At 41.2% G+C, this 23,815-nt stretch overlaps 1 protein-coding gene across 3 annotated transcripts in view; it reads left to right on the forward strand.

Annotated features, from left to right (window-relative positions):
* The window catches only part of klc1a (kinesin light chain 1a), a 29,919-nt gene that overhangs the window by 786 nt on the left and 5,318 nt on the right, over positions 1–23,815 (forward strand). Inside the window, exons 2-14 of one of the 3 annotated variants that reach the window (XM_037695205.1) lie at positions 5,590–5,857; positions 7,358–7,588; positions 8,551–8,629; positions 11,088–11,316; positions 12,363–12,450; positions 14,365–14,466; positions 15,546–15,719; positions 15,807–15,906; positions 16,052–16,104; positions 17,359–17,426; positions 17,738–17,846; positions 18,026–18,160; positions 20,181–20,316. In XM_037695205.1, the coding sequence (XP_037551133.1) occupies positions 5,591–5,857; positions 7,358–7,588; positions 8,551–8,629; positions 11,088–11,316; positions 12,363–12,450; positions 14,365–14,466; positions 15,546–15,719; positions 15,807–15,906; positions 16,052–16,104; positions 17,359–17,426; positions 17,738–17,846; positions 18,026–18,160; positions 20,181–20,189 (1,644 nt within the window). In that variant the 5' untranslated portion in view covers position 5,590 and the 3' untranslated portion in view covers positions 20,190–20,316. Of the gene's footprint in view, positions 1–5,589; positions 5,858–7,357; positions 7,589–8,550; positions 8,630–11,087; positions 11,317–12,362; positions 12,451–14,364; positions 14,467–15,545; positions 15,720–15,806; positions 15,907–16,051; positions 16,105–17,358; positions 17,427–17,737; positions 17,847–18,025; positions 18,188–20,180; positions 20,317–23,815 lie in introns of those variants that run through there. The other 2 variants (XM_037695206.1, XM_037695204.1) reach the window with 2 other exon arrangements.

Here is a 23,815-nt window from a genome sequence, read left to right on the forward strand (position 1 = left end):
CCTCTGTGGGGCTCACACAGCTGGGAGACACGGGGGGGGGTTTCCAGGACCATTCAGGATTTTACACAAAGTTTATAAAATGATTTCCCTCATTTTAAAATGTCCATTTTCACAGCCTGTAAAACTAACCATACCCCTGCAGCTGATGCTGTTGTTGTGTTTGTTTACAGGTGGTAAACAATTTAATTAAACCACTTTAATGTCTGTGACTTAATGTTTACCCCTTCAAAATTATACATTTGTTGAATACGGTGAAGTTAATCTGATTAATCTGCTGATGCTGGCCACTTTTTTTTAGGTTCGAGTTTAAAAGTTGTAAAATATACATTTATTTAACTTAAGCAATCCTTGTTATTATGTTTAATAAAAATGAACATTGGCAAATTAAATAAATAAAAATCTGTGTTTATCATCCATCTGCTGCTTTGATTTCTAACATCATCAGAAGAAAACCTTGACTTCTAAGGTAAAGCAAACATAAAGGAATATTTAGGCGGTTTTAAAGTGGTGACTACTGTCATAGTTATAAGTAATAGTATCTTACCTGTCGTAGGTGACTTATTTGGAGAAACGGTTTAATTCTGACAAGCTGATGAGCTAACGGTTGGTCCGAATTAGAGCCGGTACATTGGGTTCGCTTTATGGACTCTGGTTAATCTGAATCTAATTCTCTTGAGTCAGTCACGCTGCACACAACCCTCGTATTTGTTCTAATGAACAAACTTTCAGATGATGGAACTAAAGCGTAAAATGTGTTAAATGTAAACGTGAATGTTATGACTCGTCTGAATCTGGAGTTTTTAAAAAGGAATCCTGAGTCTACAGTGATTCAGATCATTCTGCTGTTTGTTTGTTTTGGTGAGAACTCAAGGACTTAGGTCTTCCATAGGACGGCAGGTCCATGGACTCCTGATTCAGAGGATTCAGATCATTAATCAGCGTGAGTCAGGAACTGGACAGCTCTTGTTTCAATTCAACCAAGGCAGCGCCCTAAAATGGCTCCAATCTTAACATTTTAATAGCGATTTATGCAAATTGTAATCCCTCATAATCCGCCTTTTAATTCACATTTCATTATTCTTTAATTATCTTGAATTAAAACGGAGGCAACAGTGGAACGTAGAGCGTGTTATGTTAAACTGCTTAAATCATTCTGAAGTTTTGAAGGCTGGAGGCGTTTAAAAGTCAGTTTCATGTTTCATCACGACATTCATGTGGAGAACTAAAGTGATCATCTTTGTCTAATTTAGTTTTTGCTTTCAAACATGCAGGTTTTTTTTTAAATATCTGGAATTAAATGTCTGCTTCAGTGTCATTACCATACCATACCATTATAAACTTTAGGCTGTTTGTAGCAAGATGGAGCGTCTGATCTGTGCACCAGATTGTTTCTGATGCCCACCTCTGTCAGGAGCTGTCAGTCACACCTGGACTCCAGGCCCCGCCCGCACGCGGGCATCTCTGCCCACAAGTGGACGTCTCTGTCCACAAGTGGACGTCTCTGTCCTCATTTATGTCAGATGTTGACAGGATGAAGGGTTTAGTCTGTGGTGCTGAGGCGGAGGACCGGCTGGTTCGGTCAGTTTCATAACGATGCTGTGACTCTGGACCTCTGGTGTTCTGGTTCTTTGTGAAGGCTCAGTCTGACTATAAAATACCTTCTTATTTAAATATCTGACCTTTGAGACTTTTTGCAGATTTTTTGCAAATATTTTTGGCAAAAATGCTAAAAGCTAATTTAACGCTCACAGTAACTCACAATCACATCTTTTGCATGTTACCAATGTTTAAAAACTTATTTTTAATCAAATATTTTATTGTGGAAGTCATTTCACTTCCAACAAAGTCCATGCTCAATAATCCAGGTATACAATCCAACATTTTTCAGTCAGGTCATCTGGACAGTTTCTTTTTGATTGTATACCTGGATTATTGAGCATGGACTTTGTTGTTTTCAACCAGTTTGACACGACTGTCAACAAGGAAGAGGGTCGGCAATGGAGGAGGGGGCGTACCAAAGAGACCATCTTATCACAAGCAGAACTGGTTTGTTCCACTTTGGAGTAGGCTGTTGGAGGAAGAATCAGTTTTGTTGTGTGTTTCCTTGACTGATGAAGCCTTCTGGATCAAAGGTGAAACGTTTCAGCACAAAAAAAGAAACCGTCCAGATGACCTGACTGAGAAATGTTGGATCATTTCACTTCCATTTGCAATGAACTTCAATCTAAAAATGAAGGAGCAGATTTTATTAAACGTATTTAAGGTTGTTGTTATAAAGTTTTGTGAATTAGACTTCGGTGTTTTATCTTATTTAAATAAATATTTTAGTCATGTAAATATGCAACAAAATTACGACTTTGGGGTTTATTTATTTAAATGCCAACTGTTACTGTTGTTAAATTGTGTTTTATGAAACTGTTTTAGTCAGAACATTCTTGTACATTAAATATTTAATCACAGTGAGCTTCAGGTAAAACAAACAAACGATAATAATAAAGAAAATAATAATAATAATGACAATAATAATAATAAAAAAGAAAACAATAATAATCAGAGTGGCTTGAGTAACATCAAACCGTTTTTTGAGATAAATTGTATATTTTAAATTCAGCAGCTTTATTTGAATATTTTTCAGGTTTTTTTTATGATTGACCCATCACAACTTCATAGTCTCCTCTGGAGTTGCTGGTTTCGTTAGTGTGCTGCGTCAACTTCCTGTTTCCTGCTTCCTGTTTCCTGCTGTGCTGATTGGCTGCCTGCCGGCTGATGCTGGGTCACGTGGAACGATCGATCTCTTCTCAGCCTGGTTCGTTCAGGACAAGTTTTTGGGTCTGGTTCTTTTTCTGCTCTTGCTGCACCTGCTTTCACACCGAGGTGGACATGCTGCTCCCTCGCTGGTCCAGGAGTTTCACTCCAGTGTTTTCACCGAGTCCAGCTGTGATTGAACTTTTGCGTAATCATTCAGCCGAACACAGAGCAGCTCGTCCTCTATAGAGGGTTCTATTCTGCTGAACATTGTCTTTTTCTGTGGGTCCTGCAGACAGGACACAGTGTGAGACAGACTGGACAGTGTGTGAGACGAATGGACAGACGGTATTGCGTAAGTTGGACAGGACAGGTAGTGAGATGGATGGATGGGACAGGGTGTGAGACAAACACTGGAAGTGTGTCAGGTAACTGCATCCAGTACGCATAAAACCAAGAACTCAATATCTACAACAGCTTGGTTCTTATTGAGGCAGATTCAGGATCTGGACCTTCCACATACCTGAAGCGACTTCATGAAACCAGGAATGGACTCGCCCATAACCGCGCCCTCACCTGCCGTACTGCTCACACCTGACCTCAGTTAGGATCTCTCACTCAGCTAAAACTAGAAACTCAGATTTGTGGGGTAAATCTCATTTTCAGCTGCGGTCTCTGAACTCGAGTCTGGGACCAACCAAAACGGTTTTCAAAGTTCTAGCGTGCACGGCTTCTGAAACACTTGTTCGTGCACATTCTGTCGCCCTCATCATACCCCGCCTCGGCAGCCGCCTCCACATTTACACTTTAAAGAAGAGGACAGACAAATTTGGACCTGTTGCCCAATAACAAAGTCCTTGCTCAATAATCCAGATATACAATCCAACATTTTTCGGTCAAGTCATCTGGACAGTTTCTTCTTTTTGTGTTGACTGATGAAGCCTTCCGGATCGAAGGCGAAACGTTTCAGTACAAAAAAAGAAACTGTCCAGATGACCTGACTGAAAAATGTTGCCCAATAGTTTTTATTCCTCATCAGTGTGGAGTTCAGATGTTTCCCTCTTCATTTTCCCTGCTCATGGTGAGTTATTGTCTTTTCTGTGGTCCTCTTCCATTAAGGTCTTGAAACGGCTCCTGGTTTGGCCCCTCAATGAAATCTATTTGTTTTGGGAGACCTGAACAGGAGAAGACCCAGCAAAGATTGTAGCCTCCTGGATCTTGGGCTCAAACCCCTCCATCACGTTAAACTCGGGAGGAACAGTTCGGATTTCCTCCTGGTCCTGGAGCAGTGGATCATCTTCCCCATAGTTGCTGAGGGGGTCATGGGAGTTTGAGTCTCCAGTCTCTCCATCTTTTCTGAAAGATGGTGGCATACACGGATGTTGTGACTCACGGCTCTGTGCAGTGAATTGGTCACGTGAACATGTGTAACACGTAGACGTTTAATAATCTATTACGTCATCACCTTCGGTTAGGGTTACCGGGGTATCCTCCTTGGAAAATAATCCCAGAAACCCTGATTGGTGCTCTCACCTGCAGTCTGAGTCAGGAACGCTGCGATCACCTGCTGTCTGTCAGACTGCAGACCTCGCTCTGCTCTGATTGGGTCAAACTGTGGCGCTGGTTCTGTTTATCTCTATAAAGCTTCGTCAGTTTTATCCCTATATGATTATTAGATTGGATGGCTTTAAAAAGACCAACACAAACGATAAACAACTTGTTCCCCTTTCATTTTTACAGATGATGGAAATTTGTCGCATTGGCAGAGAACTTTAATCCATATCTATTTCACCGGACAACCACGAGGCGAGATGTGGTTATCTGAGACGGAAATAGATTGTCTCGGACAAATGGAAACCACTCAAGACCCGTGGGGCTTCTAATGGTTTTGGACCAGGTGATGGTGAATGTTCACTCTGGGTTGGGGGTGAGGAGTTTTAAAGATCGAAGCCTCGTTTGCAGTGATGAGAGGGTTGCTCTGATCTGTCGTGTTGAGGCTGAGCTGAAAGGCAAAACTATGGATTTACCGATCCTTCTTGACCTCAGCTGCAGTCATGAGGTCTGGCTCTGGACTGAAAGAACCAGATCCTGGATCCAGGTGGCTTAAGTGTGTCAGAACTTAGAGATCACATGGAGCTCTTAGTAGAACTGCTCCTCTTCATCGTAAGGACTCAAATGAGGTGGTTCAGGGATCGGATTAGGGTGCCTCCTGGACCTCTGGAGGTTTTCTGAGCACTGGAAGAAGACCCAGGGGCAGATCCAGAACTGTATCCTCTGTGGTCTGGGAGCACCTTGGGATCTTCAGGAGAACCTGGAGGGTGTTTATGGGGAGAGGGAGGTCTGAGTTCTGGTTTCAAATTTTTATCACAGCTGATCTAATTTATTTTTGTTTTAATGGTTCTCTGTAACAAATCTGGACTTTTACAGAACCAGTTATACCTACATTTAATCGGGGCTGTCTGTGCGAGGTTCTTGAGCTTCACAGAACAGGCACCCCCATCGCTGCCTTGCTCAGAGGCACCTGAACCAACTGGGCCTTCACCTGAAGAAACATCCAGTCGTTCAGGCAGCCAGGTGTTGATCAAAAGGAGATAAATTAAAACTATAAAAGGTGTCTGCTGTGAGATTAGAATACGTCAAAAGATTTAATCTGGGGCTAAAATATTTGAATTGTTCTTTAACAAGTTTCCATTTCCTGTTGGTCTGGTCTTTTATCTTTTCAGATTGAGCCTAAAGATTACAGATTAGCTTCAAACACAGATTAAATTTGACTAAATGCTTGGGAATATACAGGATTTTTATATTAAATATATCATGACTTCCCCCATTTTTTTTTATCTTTAGGATGCGTGAGGACATGTCCACCATGGTGTGTGTGAAGGAGGAGGAGGATCCGGGGGACAAACTGTCCCAAGATGAGATCATCTCTCGTACCAAGCAGGTGATCCAGGGTCTGGAGGCTCTGAAGCAGGAGCACCACTCCATCCTGGACGGTCTCCTGGGCACTCTGCGCTGCCTGAAGCAGGATGAGGAGGGGGTCCTGGTAGAGGAGAAGTCCCACATGATCCGCAAGTCCCTGGAGATGCTGGACCTGGGGCTGAGCGAGGCTCAGGTGGGTAGAACTCGAGATCTTTGTAGATGAACATATGCATGATATATTCATAAATTAAACGAGTTCTTTCATTTTTCTGGACTGTATATAACGTGCATTGAATTTAATAAAATGTATCGTGAGACGTTATTTATCTTTGACCCATCAAAATGAATGTGGTCATTTATTTACAGAATCAAAGTTTAACATCAAACATTTACATCAATTTGGCACATTGAAAAATAACAACATGGCTGATTTTAGCGAGCTATACAAGTGATTGATTGTCCACACGGCGGTGGATGAGCACTTTACACAGACATTTCTAAAATATCTGGAATGATTTCTACTTGATAGAAGAATTTTTAAAGATGGAAAATGAAGTTTAAAGGAAGGGAGATGGTGTGTGTATGAGTGAAAAGTGTTGACAGCACGACACCCTCCATCCGACCCAGCTTTCCTCGGTACGCTCGGTAGTGGACTAGACTCATTACCTCTCTGAAGATGAATCAGCGGAAGAGGAGCTCCAGTTAACGCTACCTTTCAGCGTCTCCGTAGGATGGCAGAGATACATCCGGAGTGTTGACGGGACTTCGTCAACAACAGTTCACCTCAACGAGTGGACTTCACATGAGTGGGGTTCGTCCGAGTTCCACTCAGAGGTGGAAGATGTTTATTTAACCAGGAAAATGCCATTGAGATCATAGATCTCTTCTGCAAGGGAGGTCTGGGCCTGAAGGCAGACTAACATGCATGCTTTTGGTCTGTGGGCAGAAACCGGAGTACCGGGAGAAAACCCACGCAAGCACGAGAAGAACATGCAAACTCTACACAGAAAGACCCCAGGTCCAACCGGGGATTGAACCCAGGACCTTCTTGCTGCGAGGCAACAGTGCTAACCACTGAGCCGTCATGTTGCCAAAATAACATAACACAAAGTCTGCAGAAGTACCATAATTAGATTGTAGAATATAGATTAGATTGAAATTACATTGGGTGTAGAGAGAAAAAAACAACTGAATTCACAGAATAAAATGATTTATTTTTATTTATTTTTTTTTATTTAATTTAATTTTTTAACCACCTGGAGGTGAAAATAAAACTGAATAAAAGCACCAGGTTGGTGGTATGCTTCCTTCCTTCGACTGATGTTGCTCTGAGTCAGAGCTGGTGCTTCAGCCTCTGGTCTTTGTTTCCCTGCAGGATCTAAAACTGTTCCAGCTCTTTATTCAGACTAATTTACACCATCAGCTGCAAAATGTCCCTCATGTCTCTTCTCCGCAGACTGTTTATCTGTTGACGTCTCTCCGGCCGTCCTGCCTCACCACCGTTTGCTGTTCTGTTGGTGGTTTTACCCATAATGCAATGCTGTAACTGTAGCGTTGCTGAAGCAGAATGCATGGTTATGAAATTATGCTAAAGGTTTTGGTCAAAGCCCAGCTTTTTAAATCCACACTTTAGCTCAGATGACAAGTTAACCTTCATTCACCTAACTTCCTGTCTGAACCCCGCCCTGCCCAGGTGATGATGGCGCTGTCGAGCCACCTGAGCTCAGTGGAGTCGGAGAAGCAGAAGCTCCGGGCTCAGGTACGCCGGCTCTGCCAGGAGAACCAGTGGCTGAGGGACGAGCTGGCCGGGACGCAGCAGAAGCTGCAGAAGAGCGAGCAGAGCGTGGCCCAGCTGGAGGAGGAGAAGAAGCACCTGGAGTTCATGAACCAGCTGAAGAAGTACGACGAGGACCTGTCCCCCTCGGTGAGTGTTGTTCTCTTCACGCTTCTTCTACAGCTCAAACTTCAAAATGTTGGCACATTTTCTTAGATTATTACAAAATTTTCTGATTTTTTTATTACTTTAAATAATTACGACGTTATGTTGTTTTTAAAATATATTTTATTAAGTGGCTCAATCTTTAAAAATGGCAATCAGCCTTTTTTCTGACTGAAATCCAAATGTTAGATAAACCACCAGGATCGACCTTTCATGCTGTAATAAAAAAAAATATTATTTTTAGTTTTTCCTCTTTTTTTAAATTTATTTATTTATTTATTTATTTTTAACCGATTTTACCTCACATGTATGGTTTTAATCACAGAAGATGATAAGTTTTAGTTTGATTAATTATTTTGAATGTGGCTGGAGCAAAAATACTAAAAATAAATAATAAAATTAGACTATAAACAACAGAACAAGTCAAAGTTTGGTTTGAAACGACGCAGGTCTAAACTTAAGTTGTACCTCAACGTTCATTCAGGAACTTTCAATCTCCAAATTTTGTTGTATTTAGGTGCAATCATCAAAAAGGTCTACTATATTTTATTCTATTTTATTTTATTCTAACACCGTCCTTGTTTCATTATGTTGGTGTGTTTATTAACAGCCATTACGTTTTATATGAACACTCACAGATAAATGAATAAATCATTATTTATCCAAGTTTAAATGAATCTCCGCTGCTTTTCAAGTGTTTTGTTTTTTTCATCTCCAACATCTGAACTCGGCACTGGGAACTTGAGACATGATGCAAACTTTAAAGTTTTCATCAATATTTCTCCTGCTGATTTCTTTTATTTTGTAATTATTATTATTTTTAATTAAAACAAGCTGCTGTCAGTACACGTGAAGTATTTTTGTAGTCTGTGTAAACTGACCCTATCATCAGTTGTTTTTTTTATATACTTTTTATGGATGTATTGCGTTTAATCCCACCCCCATAGGAGGAGAAAGATTGTGACTCTAGTAAAGAAACCCTGGATGATCTCTTCCCAGACGACCAAGACGACCAGCCTCCAGGCAGTAAGTGTTCAGTTTTCTCATCATCTCGCTTTTTGCATTCAAATATGAAACAGCCTGAGATGGATTTTACTGAACGGGGCTCAGATTAGATCAAAGAAGCAAAGAGCTTTTTAGGACAACAACCAAGTAAATAAATATGCAATATGTTTGTTTTTTCTGTACCAATGCCAAACCGTGACTTTTCTGACGTGTTTAACTCCCGGTGGTTAGCCGTTAGCATTTTGTTCAGATATTAAGACTGACGATCACATTTAAAAGCTTACAGAGAAAAAAAAAAAAAAAAGATCATGAAATGTTAAGAGTTGTGATGTAACTACTACAATAACATTATTATCTATCTACGCCTGTTTGCATATTGATGTGTATAAATTCTTACCGAGGCTCTGTTTACATGACGTGAAACTGTAGCACTTCTGCAGCGTTTTGGCTGTTTGTGTATACGACAACAGCTGTAGATTTCTGACACCGAAGCTTTTTGAATCCAGGGGAAATCATGTGTGCGTACCACAGACGTTTGCAGTCCGTAGTTTGTCTATACTTCAGTAGATGAACAACGGTAACACAAGAGGACAGGAGAGTGCTGTTTGTCCTGCTCACACCTTTCCCCGTTTAGAAGTGACCCAACCTCATCCTCAGTCCACACAAAGTCGGCTGTAGTCACCGGTTTAGATGCATGCAGGTATCTGAACATGTGTGTGTTGATGAAATCCAAAATTCATAGCCCCAGCTAGCAACCCAGCATGGAAACTACAGCAGATCAACGAGCACAGCGTTCTCGTATAAACATGCGACTGTTCCACAAACAACGGAGAAACGCTAACGTTTCCAGACATCGTTCAGGTGTAAACAGGGCCTCAAATTTCAGGTTTTACAGTCGGGTAGCTACATTTGAGGATGGATTAAACCAAGTTAAAGGACTAAAACCAAAATAAAGTTACTTTAAAGGAGTGCATATATGACCTGTGATGGCAAAATGAGTCACAATGAGGAGTTTTTCAATGTTGACTTTTTATTTTTTAATTCTCCATCTGAAAATCTTCAAAATGATCCATAGTGTGTTCATTTTGTGATTTTTGATGTAGCAACAAGCTATTTTTTTTTTTATGGGAGCATCTATTTTTATTGGTCTGGAGTGACATCAACAGGAACCCCAGCCCTGTATTTAAAAAGGGGAGTCCCAAAGCTGATGATGCAAACATTATTATTATTATATTATACATTACTACAGCAGATAGCAGAAAAAAATAGTCAGTTTCAAAGGAAATTAAAATGATTATTTCTGAAGACAAACCTTTTACAAAACTTTAATTTAAAGGTAAATTAAGAAGATCTCTAGATGGAATTTTTTAGGACGCGTTTTTACGCAGATCTCAATCTTAGAAATTTATATTTACATTTTATTTTGTTGTAGCTGGGACTCAATCTGATGGATCACAAATTATAATCTGTTAACACTCAGAATATGTGTTGAGGATGACTCTCAGCTACTACCACAACAAACTTCAGCTCATTATCTGTAAAACTGATTGAATTACAGCCACTTATGTGTTGGGGGAGGTAGATTAGCTGTGGCAGCCATCTTGAAACTGGTTGACTCTAGAAATCAATTGAACATCCAGTGGTTAATTTCTGAAGGTTTTATTAAAATTAGACCTGTGTTCCATGAGATATTTTGCTAACACAGTACACAAGCCAAAACATCATCACCCTCCTTCATCCTCTCAGTGGTGGATTGAGCAGCAGCAGTTTCTTCATGTTGTTTTTAATTCAACTAAAGATAATCATAACATCTGTCTACATTTTACTGCCTCTGATCAGGGGCAGGTCAGCTCAGTCACACTCCACTGAAGCTCCGAGTCTTTTAAATAAATGAATAAAACATAAAAGCAACAAAGAGAGGGATGGATTGTGTTGAGGCAGAAAGTTAAACGTCTCCACCAGCATGTGAGTCGCCTCAGGCTCATCCAGCTAAAATGACTGCTGGGGTGGAGAAGATTAGATGTCTCCTTCTCCTCTGCTAATAGAGACTCCCAAAGACGCTTTAACGTTTTAAGTGTTGTCAACAGAATGAGGTTCACTGGGATGATGGCTCTGCCTTCATGTACACAGGCTCACAGGCCAATTTAATCTGTAAATATTCCCATTTTACTCACGGAATGAGCTTCTTAAACACCAGTTTGAAGGAGAATTGTAATAAATGGATAAAAGATCAAAAAAGCAGAATTTATTGTAGTTTTTTTTTTTTTATTACAACATATGTTTTGTAAAGCAGGTACTCCTAATGTATTTCTGACTCAACACAGTAGCTCCTGACTCCTGTACTAATACCCAAACGCTCACATTGAACTACTGAATTCCACCAGAACCAGAATGGGTGTCCATCTGGCTGACACTAGGTGACGGGACGGTTTAAGGTTAATTCCTGACATGTTGACATTTCTGTTCTTTCCGTTTCCAGTGCAGCCGGCTCACGGCAGCGCCGCAGCAGCAGCAGCCCAGCAGGGGGGCTACGAGATCCCGGCTCGCTTGAGGACCCTTCACAACCTGGTGATCCAGTACGCCTCTCAGGGCCGCTACGAGGTGGCTGTGCCCCTCTGCAAACAGGCTCTGGAGGACTTGGAGAAGACCTCTGGACACGACCATCCAGACGTAGCCACCATGTTGAACATCCTGGCGCTTGTTTACAGGTAAAACATATTTTATCACATTGTCTTTGTTACCCTCACCACACCGTGACGCGTTTCCCTGAAACATTTGGCACGTCTCAGAGCGTCTTGGTGCCTCGATGTCAGACAGACCCAAACACAACCAGACATGAGCCAAGATTTAAAGTTCAGCTGAGTGTTTGTGTTTTTGTCCAAAGAGACAGGAACAGAAAATAAAATGGTCAAGAACTGGGCAAGGGTTTCACAGAGCTGTTGTCCCCTTTACACACATGAATCAGAGTTTGTGGTACCAGTTGATTTGGTACACTGAAGGATAAAAAGTCTAGACCACAACAATTGGCTACATTTAACTGTGGGAACCAGGGGTTGATTTGAGCTGGATCCTGCTGGAACAGGATCTGGAAACTCTTTTATTTTGACACGGTGCATTCTGGCAACCGTTTGCTTGGATCCGGCAACGGTCAGGCTTACTAATAATAAAGTTATGAACAAATATGACTGCTTTGAACTAATAAAACTTATATTGGATATGTAAACTGAAAATAATTACATAAACACTCATTTTAAACACAGCAGCCACTTATGACTTCTTAATATCCTCACGATCATCTGCCCCTTCAAGTGAAGCATTTCCACCTCTACCCTTAAAAAAATAAAAATATAAATCTCCACCCCTAAAAAAGTGGTAGGGGTGAGTGCCTGGAGGTTTTGCATGTGGAGTCGGACAGTGAATTCAGCGGAGAAGAGTCAGCTCGAAACTGTAAAGTGGGGGGGGGGTAGGATGCAAGTGTTTACAAATGTAGGTAAATGTAGATGTTTAACAACCTCTTAAAATACACCAAAATGCAAGAAATCACATCTACTTTATTCAAAATTTTCTGGGAGAGGACCCCCAGACCCCGCTACCCTTCGTCCCCCAGCTGGCCTGCCTGCTATTTGTGTTCCGTCATCGATCAGTTTACAAATTAAGCCCTGGTGGGAACTGCAGGAGAGTCGTTTGGAACATGTCACCTGAAAACAAGCTGCAGTCGATCTTAATGTGTGTTTTCCTGTTTTCTGTTTGTCAGGGATCAGAACAAATACAAGGAGGCAGCTAACCTGCTGAATGACGCGCTGGCCATCAGGGAGAAGACTCTGGGCCGGGACCATCCAGCTGTGAGTACATGGACAGTCCTCTGTAGCACTGCTGTGACCGCTGGGTAAAGAGTAGACGGTTCTTTAGGTCAAGGGCCTGAAAAATAAGTTCCAACAGTCTAGAAAGGTATGGAGTTTGATTTTAGTCACATCTACATAAGTATGAAAAAATAAAAAGAGGATTGGGAAACATGGGCCAACAGGACCACATCATCCATAAATGTAGACAGAATCCTGGGACCATTGACCCAGACCCCTCCTCCACCCTCCCTGACTGTACCGAGAAATTCTGTGCATAAAGTTCTGAACAGAACCGGTGCCAGCGGGCCCCAGGAGTCCGGTTCATCCAAATCTGAAAGGTATATGGATGAACTGATATTCACATTAAATAAAAAAATATTCAAAGCATTGAACATTAAACAGCATAACGCCTTTTTGTATTCACAACAAATACAAGTGAACAATATTCAAAACTGCTCCAATTTGTTTACATTATAAATTAAAATATATAAATTAATTTAAAGACTGATATTAACACTTATAAAACCTTTGACCACACCTGTCGATATTTAATCTGTTCCTGAAGCAGCAGCTTCATCCAGCTCACTGTAGCTCCCAATTCAGTTATTTTAACCGAGCATGCTTTTCTGTAGAAGTGTAGAAGTTCTGCTAAGGGTCGTTAAATATGTTTGTTTAGGTTAAACATTTACTGTTATGTTTTTGTTAAATGAAAAAAATGGCGTTTATATCGTCCGTCTGCCGCCCAGATCTGAAAAGAACGGCCAAAGAAGAGCTCGTATGGGGCGAACCTCTGTTACTTCTCTTGAGTGATTTTAACTTCAGTGTCGATGTTTACAAATAATAATTTACTGTTTGTTCGTATCAGCACCAACAGTTGAACTGTGTTAACTGCAGCAGGCTGTTTGGACCTCCAGCCCTCTTCAGTTTGTCAAACTGAGGTTAGCGTCTCCTCTCACTTCCTGTCAACCAGACTCTGATTCTTCTTCAAGACCAATGTCGTATCTGGATGAAATCAAGTTCCACGTACGACACTGATTTAACGTTTTGTGATTGTTGCACTCCTCTTTAATCCCTTTTGTCTTCTCCCCGTGATTTAAATGGTTGCTGTTTAAATCCTGTGGTCTGCTGGTTGTTTACACTCAGATTTATCTCTGGCCATGATGGCAGGAAGACCATTCTGGAAGGAAGTTGTTTAGAGACGTGAAGGTTCTGTAACACTTTTGACATCATCAAACAGCACCTGTAGTCTTTCCTCAGGGTTCATTCTGAGGACTGAATGAGAGAAACAGACAGCCTTTAGATTTGACTCCTGGTTTAAGATGGAAGCAGCATCTTGAGTCATGTTCAGATTGTTGCTTAGTTTACACGTCTTCCTAAGTCGAGTGTTTCTGTCAGGATAGTTATAAATCTGTTTATTTACTGCATGAAAATAAAGTTTCAGCCCTTGTACCTTGTGGAGAGTTCTTGTTGACAAAACTAAACATTTATGTGTTTTGGACAAGTAGAGCACATCATTGGTGTTTTATTTTCCTACAGATGAGGGCGTGATCTTGATCTTTTTAGAACTTTTATTTTGTAATTACCAGTACAGGAGCAGCTTCCTCGTCTTCTATATCTGCTCTCTGCCACCCTGAGCCCAGTTTTTTTTCCTTCCCTCCTCCGGCTTCTTGGTCACTGTGGATGGCAGATCGTGATGTGAATCAGAGGTCAGAGCTGACCTGCAGGTGGCGCTCCTGAGTGCACTTGTCGCAGATTTATCATTCAGTTCGATTTGGATCAAATGACCCCCACCTTTAATCACTTCCTGATTCTGCACAGCCTGTTGCGCTTTGGTGGAGTGTTGTCGCTGCACACAGGTGAAGGACGTTTAAACTGCGTCAACGTTATAAAAATAAAGATTTTATGTCCCATCAGGTCGCTGCCACCCTCAATAACCTGGCTGTTCTGTACGGGAAGAGAGGCAAGTACAAGGAGGCGGAGCCTCTGTGCAAGAGAGCACTGGAGATCAGAGAAAAGGTGAGTCCTCCCTGCTCTAGCTTTAAACTCCAGCTCATTTCAGGTTCTGTTGCACACAGCTAGTAAAATAAATTAATAAAGAACGGCTGTCTGATTATCTGTTAGCAATATATATCTTTAACTACTGGACAGATTTTGATGCAACTGTCGGGATAAAATTGTTGGATGCACCATTCAAGATGGTTTCCAGCTGTAAGTCGTTTTACAAATATTGAGCTAAAATCTGGTGTGGCAGTAGCTGAGACTGATCCCCCAACATGAACTGTGAAGTCTAACAGAAAGGAGAGATTGTTGATTAAAAGTTTGGCACACAGGACGGCGGGTGATATGCATTCATTTAAAATGTTTTTAACGTTTTAAAATGAGGTAAATATCATCTGATTTAATAGTCAGCACGTTAGTTGTCTTATTTTTACTAAATATGACCGATATTGCAGTATTATTACAGAAACATTAACTTTATAAATAAATGTACCCATCTCAATATTTGACGTCTGACTGTCTTTGTCCCCTAACTGTCCTGAGTCTACTGGACATCTTCTGGACCCAAAGGGTGGATTACATTCTTCAGACGACATTTCGTGTTGCCCGTGAACCAATCAGAGTCCAGACGTCAGTTGAAGTTCAGCTCAGAGGAATCATTTTGCTATTTTACTAGAAATGAGAGAAGTTACTCGACTTCCTGCTGAGTGTGGCGCAACGCGAGTCCTGCTGAATCGGCAACATTTTTGTCGACGTTTAGGAAAACGGAGCTCCTGGCTGGAGCTGAATTTTCTGCTGTTTAAAGTGATACATTCAGCCTTAAACGTCCAACAAAAATCAACTTCCTGCTTGTTTTAAGAAGAAAAAAAACAAGTTTTATTTTAAAATCATTCTTCTAGATCAGGGGTTCTAAACTTGAAAAAATAAACTAGCTAGGATCGTATTATCCTTTAAGATGTCCAACCAGTCCATGGCATCATTTTTTTTTTAAACTAGCAGGAAAGTTTAGAGGAACTGAACACGTCTCTAACTGGTGATCCATATATATCTGAACCTTTGGGCTGTTCTGACCCATCCCCTTGCATGCATCTGTCCAGGTGTTGGGCAAAGACCACCCAGATGTGGCCAAGCAGCTGAACAACCTGGCCCTGTTGTGTCAGAACCAGGGCAAGTACGAGGAGGTGGAGTACTACTACATGAGGGCTCTGGAGATCTACCAGACCAAACTGGGTCCAGATGACCCCAACGTGGCCAAAACCAAGAACAACCTGGTGAGAGGGGAACGTTTCCTGAACACATTCATCTTAACGCTGACTGCTGGTTCCCCTGGTTTGATTTCTTCTGGTTTTGTTCGTCAGGCGTCGTGTTACCTGAAGCAGGGCAAGTTCAAGCAAGCGGAGACCTTGTACAAAGAAATCCTGACCCGGGCTCACGAGAAGGAGTTTGGTTCTGTTGATGGTACAACACCAGTCCATACAGATCTTCCTGCTGCTAACTAACTTAAATGAACCAAAACTTTTCAGAAATCTTTCATTTCCTTTGATTAAACGAGTTAAAACCTCTCTGACGCTGTGACCAGGACTCATTTATTGTTCCTCTGCAGATGAGAACAAGCCCATCTGGATGCACGCAGAGGAGAGGGAGGAACAGAGCAAGGTGAGCGTCTGCAGCCACAAAGCTAAACCCTCCTGCTGCCCGGGGGTCAAAATGACCCAAGGGCAGCAGGAGGGTTAACTGGTGCTCTTATTGTGTGAACACTGAGTCAGCACCGATATTCTGTTTTTCATCTCAACATTTTTTTTTCTTTGTAGTTTAACTACAGTACATCTGTATACTAGGTGTTTTGTTTTTTTTACCCATTAATGACCCAAAACGTTCAGTTTGTTCAGCAGATTGGTTTTTGTAACTTATTTACTTTTCAAAATATTTCACTTTATTTACAAATATTCTCCCCGTAACACATTTGGATCCTTCAAAAACTGTCTTCTTTTTGAAATCTGCTTTGGCTTCTGGCTCTGTTTTTGTGTTTATGTGCTACTATTGGCTTTCAGCTAATCTTTTGGCTACTTTTCGCTGTTGCTAGGTATTTGTTTTGAATTTTAGCTATGGTTCTGCTCCTAGCTGGCTACGGTTCTGCTACTTTTAACGTCGAGCTGTCATTTTGCTACTTTTAGCTTTGAATTATCCTTTTATTATATTTAGCATTTGATTACCTTTTGCTAGTTTTAGCTTCTAACTAGTCAGTTTCTACTGAAATCTATCCTTTTGCTGCTTTTGGATTTTAGCTTGTCTATTGCTGCTTTTAGCTAGCATTTTGCTACTTTTAACAATTGCTTTTCTATTTTTAGCTAAAGGTTTTATACTTTTAGCTAGCATTTTGCTATTTTTAATTAGCATTTTTATTTTTAGCTCTAATGTTGCTACTTTTAGCTAGTGTTTTGCTACTTTCAATTAGCATTTTTGTTTTTAGCTGTAGTTTTGCTACTTTTAACTAGCAATTTTCATTTTTAGATAGAGGTTTGATACTTTAACTAGCATTTTGCCACTTTTCGCTATCATTGTGCTACTTTTAGCTAGTGTTTTGCTACTTTTAGCTTTACCAACTCTGTTTCAGCTTCAGCAGCAGATTTCAGCAGTCATTCAGCTGTTGTCATCAGTTCAAACCCACAAATAAAACTTACTATTATTATATATTTTTTACAATGTTATTAATTTTCAAAAAGCTGTAAAGTAAAACAAATTTCTGGTGAAAATGTGAGGAAACTATCTTTGTTTTCAATCTTTGTTGATTTATTCACATTAATTATTCTCATTGCTTCCTGTCAGCTCTGACGTTAAATCATCTTCAACCTGTTTTAATTTTATAAACAAATGAATTAATGTGTCCATAACGTCTGCTCGCTCTCTCAGGGGAAGCAAAAGGACGGCTCACCGTTTGGAGAATACGGAGGCTGGTACAAAGCCTGCAAAGTCGACAGGTCAGTCTGTCTCTGTGAAGCTACAACATTCATTAATGTGACCTGACTGAACATTGTTGGATTTGTACCTGGATTATTGAGCATGAACTTTGGTGCAACATTCATTGCTGTTAAAAGTTAATAAATTGAGCTTTAAATGTTTTTTAATTAGAGTCTGTGTTAACGATGACTTTGTTACTACCACCCCCAGTTTTGTCTCACTCTCTGTAAAATTGACTGAGTTATGGCCGTTTGAACATCCAGATGTTCTGTAAGATGACTTGTTCATCCAGTAAAGGATTCTGGGTAATGAAGCTCCTGGTGTCTTACAGCCCCACGGTGACCACGACTCTGAAGAACCTGGGCGCTCTCTACAGGCGGCAGGGCAAGTTTGAGGCTGCTGAGACTCTGGAGGAAGCTGCAGTGCGCTCCAGAAAGCAGGTGAGGGTTCAGACTTTTTCCAGCTGTGTGGTAGTAGCTGAGAGTCATCCCCAACACATACTTCGAGTGCTGAAAGATGTAACTTGCATTCTTTCAAGGAACAGTCATTTGAACCTGATTAGTTTACTTCCTGTATTTAATGCTGTCTCTCCACCTTTTGTGTGGTTCTGATCCATCAGGGTCTGGACAACGTGCACAAGCAGCGCGTGGTCGAGGTCTTGAATGAGCCCGAGGTCCGAGAGAAGCAGCGGAGCCGCGAGAGCCTGACCTCGGACACGGTGAAGTACGAGAGCGGGCCAGACGGCGGCGAGGAAGTGAGTATGAGCGTGGAGTGGAATGGGGTAAGTACAGTACACAGCCCGCTGCGCTTTACTTTGAAAATCCCCCATATATACACCAGCCTGAAGCCTCAATTTTATTGTGAAAAAACAAGATTTTTACTCCAAACAGCCTGAAAAAGTTGTATTATGTAAAACTGACATTTTACACCTAATGACCTGAAGCCAGAGTTTTATTGTGAAAAACCGGCATATTTAAATCAAAGGGCATGAAGGCAGGGTTTTATTAGATATTTTTTTACTCTTATACAATTCTGGGTTGTTTTTTTTTTTTTGCAGCTGAAGCCAGAAAAGACAATCTGATGTTCTCTAGATTAAAATTTGATAAAAAAAATGGCTCTAATAATCCTGCCTAGTTAAGACCTCTAAGATTGATCGTTTTTATTTTACTTCCTTTCTCCTTATGTCAGCATCAGAGTCCTTTTACATTAAAAAATCTACTTATTTTTATCGCTATATGTCAAAATAAATCAGTAATCTGATCAATAATCGGATTAGATGATGCTGATCGTCTCTCAGCTGCTCCATTCTTCCATCATCGTGAATATTAATAATGCATCAATGTGAAGCTACTTTATTATGTCGGGGAGTTGATTTGTAGTTTAAAGCAGTTTAAATCAGACACCACCTGCCTGCTGCAGAGCTGCGGTTCTGATCCTGACGGTTCTGATCCTGACGGTTCCTTTAGGAACCTCTGCAGGATTTTTCTCGGCTCCCAGGGACTGCAGAGACTTTAAGCTGCTCGTCGCACACAGCAACTGTAGCCGTAGCAGCTGAACCGACCAATCAGAACCTCCTCTGGGGTCGGTGAGGCAGACCTGCAGTCTCCTTTAAATCAGGGGAGGGAGAGGTTTAGCAACGTACATAAGTGTTTTATTTTATTTTACCTATAGTCAGATGAACGAAGAACAACAAAAACATATAATTTTATAAACATTACTGCCTTATTAAAACTTCAGATCTAATATTTTTGAACCATTCAGATAAATCTTTAGCTGCAGCTGATAAAACACATGTCTGATTCAACATGGGCTCTGTACTGTACCCCTCCAGCTGCACACATGTGATGTTCTATAATTGTCTCTTTTATGTCCCTTTCTTCCTCACTAAACATGTTTGCAGCCAGATAGACTTTTTAAAATCCTGCAGGGTTTAAAGTAAAGTGAAGAAGCAGAGCTAATAAGCTCCTCCCCCCACACACTCTAACCTGTTAGGAGTTTAAAGGCATATCTTTAAATAAAATAACATTTAGTGCAAACGTCTGATCTAACTTTAAACTGGATCTTTAGTTTTAGTGAACGTCTGGCTGCTCTCATGTCTCCTTCCTGTCTGTCGGTTCTGCAGAACTTTAACTAACTGGTTCTGAGTTTATGAAACCCTGGTCCTTCGGGTCCGATGTCCTGCACGTTTGAGTTGTTCTGTTTTAAGTCAGGGGTTCTGAAGCAGCAGAACATCCTAAACATTCAGGATGTTGGCCTCCAAGTACTGGAACTGATGAAACAGCACCACCTTCTGGTCAATTTGGAGAACAAAGGTAAAGGTTCCCATGGGTCCAGTTGTCCTGGTGGGACGTTGTCCTAATTTATTCCTCCAGATGAGACCTTTAATCAGGTCCTGTATGTTCTCTGTTGTGGTTCTGAATGTAAATATTTATGTCCATGTTGGTGCATGAGGCCCCCTCCTGACCTTAAACATGCAGGATGGGGGTCCTGGAGGACCTGGACTGGACCGATCAGTTTGTTGTCGGTGGTGCTGCTTCATCTTGAAACTGTCTAATAACAAAACTGCTGTCCTCCTCAGTCCTCCTGTCCTACTTTGTCCTCCTGTTCTCCTCAGTCCTCCTTCGTCCTCCTATCCTCCTCATCTGCCTGTCCTCTTCAGTTCTCCTGTCCTCCTTAGTCCTCCGTCCTCCACCATCCTCCTGTCCTCCTCAGTCCTCCTGTCCGTCTCTGACCCTAACATCTTGTCTTCTGCTGTCTCTCCTTTTGTCTGAAAGCAGCCGTAACTCCAGATGTCTTGTTCTGCTTCTAAAATCTCATCTTCTGCATGATGGACGCCTCAGCTCCTTCAGCTTTGCAGTTTTCTTCACTTCTGACTCTTTTCTCTGGCGAGATTCTTCGCTCGGCGTCGACCCGAAGTGATCGTGTCTCTGACTGTGTCTGCTGTGGGGGGTGGGTGGGGGGGGGGGTTGAGCCTCTTTCTGTCTTTTTCACTCTTCTTCTCTTCTGTAAACTCATTTGATAGCTTCATGGAGGAACTGATCTTTAACATTTCAGCCTGGTCCACAATCAAAGTAGTTTGGGTTTGATTTGGATCAGAACCTCTCTGCTGTCTGAGGACACCTCTAAGACATAAAAAGTTAATTTTAAGGACATTCATGTTTTCACTCATCAGTTTAAAGTCATGAGAAGACTTTCAGATACTCCTCCACTGTTCCCTCCACCGGGTGTTTACAACTTTAATATGTAACGTTGTTTCTGAATCGTTTCATACTAGGGGTGTAATGGTACACGTGTTCAAATTGTGACGGTTCGGTACAGACGTCTGGGTCTGCTTAGTGATCACGGCGCCCAGAACTAACTCACGTTTTATTGAACTGCAGGAAATTCCGCAGAGGAAGATGATATTTAAACACTTTACACAAAACAAAACATGGCTGCTTTAGAAAAATGCGCAGAAGCTCAAAGATCTGCCTGTTTGCTCATAGATGGGTGCTTTACGGCAAGTCGGTGTGTCAGATAGTCAGCACTGTATGGCATGTTGTTTACTTAATACCCCTGATATCAAGCGCCCTGTTCTCCCTCTAGTGCTCCAGAAACTCGGTTTGAGTGTGTCATACTTTATTTTATTGTTTATTTTGGAAGATGTTTAGTTTTTTGTTCATTTTTATTTTAAGCTGAGATCAATTCAATTGACTAAAACTTGATTTAAGCTTTATACCAACTTTAAAACGTCACTGGCAGGTTTTAGTTTTCTGTCTCTGCTTCTCTGTTTAAAAATAATAAATAAAAGATCTAAAATTAGGCGTTAGTTTGTCTGTGCTGTTGAACTGGACCTTTACTGTACGGTTACACCCCCACTCCCTCGTTCTGACTCTAAATAACTTGAACTCATCGCATGTTTGAGAACGTCTGTAGGTTTTAGATCCACTTTGTGTTTGCAGAAGCATCAGGTTAAACTTCTGTCTGCTGGTTTTCTGCACGTTGGGTTAAATGTGGATTTGCAACAGGTTTTTTATTTTTTATTTTTATGTGAGGTTTAGTTAGGAATTATTAAAAAAAATAAAGATTTGACTTTAAACTTCCTGTTTATCTCTGTACATAGATGTTGCTGTTAGGTTTGTTTCACTGATTCTGGATTTCCTTCGTCTCCTCGTCGCTCTGTTCTCTGCTCCTGCTTCTAACCCTCTGTGTGTTCTGACCCGGTTCTGCATCTTTCCTAACTTCTAATAAAAGCTGAACTCTCTGCTCACCTGAGCCTGTCGCCTCTGCGTGTGTTCCTTCTCTTCTGCAGCATCAACACACTAACAGAACCAGAACACTAACAGAACCAGAACACTAACAGAACCACTCGTATTTCTCTAATAAACCTGCGTGTTCTTCACATTTTAAACCTGATCTGGAATAATTAATGTCTTTAGAGGTCATATAAAAAGTCACAATCTAAAATATTTTTAGATCTTTTCCACCTTGTATCGTACCAAAGTTCTTTAAAGAACCACAAGACCACCGTTCTGCACGGAACAATACCCAAAACGTATCAGCAGTCCCAAGATCTGAATGGAAAAATAACAAGAACAAAGCGAAAACATTAAATCAATTAAAATAAACTAAAAATCCAACGTCCTCCCTGGAGTCAAACGTTGAAAAGAGGATTTAGTTTTTTTTAAAGGGATGTAAAGTTCTGAATAATTCAACAGAGAAACATAAAACCACCACAGACCCACCATTTCCAATAGTAAGGTCCGCCTCCATGACCCGCTAACTTCAGGACTTTTTGTCCCTTCTTCATGTCCAATAGTCTCCAGCTTCGTCAGGTTGCTGCTTGTGTACAAGAGTCTTTAAAACAAACCAGAGACTCTCAGTTGTACTGAGCTCTGGGCTTTGACTGGACCAGTCCAGAACCTTTAGCTGGTTCTCCTTACACCAGTGGAGTGTTCTTCAGCGGTGTGTTCAGGCTTGTTGTCCTGCTGGAAGGTGGACCTTCGTTCCTGTCTCACGTCTCTGGAAGAATGTCTGTATTTTGATTCATGTTCCTTTAACTGGTCAGTGTCTCAGTCAGAGAACATCTCCACAGCATGATACTGCCACCACCGTGCTTCACTGTAGGGATAGGTCCTTGATGTTTGGTCCCATCTGACCACAGCAGTTTCACATGTTTGGTGTCTCCTTCCTGTTCACTCCTCTGTAAAGTCCAGCTCTGAACTGCTTCTGGTGATTCTGTGGACAGATCCTCCACCTCTCAGCTCCTTCAGAGTTGTCTTTGTCCTCCTGGATGTCCCTCTGATTAATGCCCTCCTGACCCGCTCGTTTGGTGGGTGACCCTCTCCTGGCAGGTCTGCTGTGGTGTCGTGATTCTGATTCCTAATAATGGATTTAGTTTAGTTCAGAGGTCTTGAATCATTTTTTTATGACCCAACCCTGACTTTTACGTCCCCATAGCTTTGTTTGACCTGTTTGGAGAGTTCCTTGCCCTTCATGATGTCCCGACTGCTGTTAAAAACTCTCTGAGTGCCAAATGACTGCTGAAGAAGCAGAAACTGAGTTTTTAAAGCTAAAAACAGTAGAGCGTTAGCTAAACGCCAAACTGGGAAAAGGCTAGCCAGAAGCTAAACGTAGCAAAATGCCAGCTAAAAGCTAAAAATATGACCGAAACAGAGCCAGCAGCTGAAGCGGATTTCAAAAAAGTTAATGAATGTGTCAACGTGAGGAAAATATTCTAAATGAAGTTAGGCCTGTCATGATAATAAATTTTGCTGGGTGATTGTCTCAGAAATTATTGTGATAAACAATAATATTGTTTGAAATTTGACAATAATTAGTAATTATTTTCAAATTTAAGAAGATATGTTGGTTAATTTTGTGTGTAGTACTTTTTTTTACCACTGGATGGTAGTATAAGACTGTTTGAACCGAAGGATGGATAGTGAGGGAGCGAGCAGTGTCTCTAAGAAAAATGTGAGGGAGGCCCCTTGACGTGACATGGGCTGTTTCTCCTTCCTATTTTTCGGTTCTCAAAATGGCGGATGATCGGTGTGGTTTGAGCTCTTTAGCATAGCATTTTTCACACTAAGCTTTTATTTAAAAAAATCAGTAAACAAGTTCTCAGCTTCTTTTTTCAGAGAAAAACAACTTTTTAGACAAAAACCCGAGTTTCAACCGTGAATTTTGGATCTTCAACAAGACGGAGGTTTTTCCCCGAGGTCGGCCTGTTAGCTTAGCTTCTCAGCTTAGCTGCTTTTAACGATCCAAAAATGCGATTTTGGATTGTTAAAATGGATTTTAACCTCCTAAGACCCGAACTCTTGCATATGTGGATGGCCAGGTCCTAGGAGGTTAAAGAAACGAGAAAGGGAGGTGTCAGTGAAGATCGCTGGAGTTGAGCCTTTTGTCATCCAGTGTCTTCAGTAGA

Source organism: Nematolebias whitei, chromosome 21, assembly GCF_014905685.2.
Source record: "Nematolebias whitei isolate Nwh7 chromosome 21, NemWhi1, whole genome shotgun sequence".
NCBI lineage: Eukaryota > Metazoa > Chordata > Actinopteri > Cyprinodontiformes > Rivulidae > Nematolebias > Nematolebias whitei.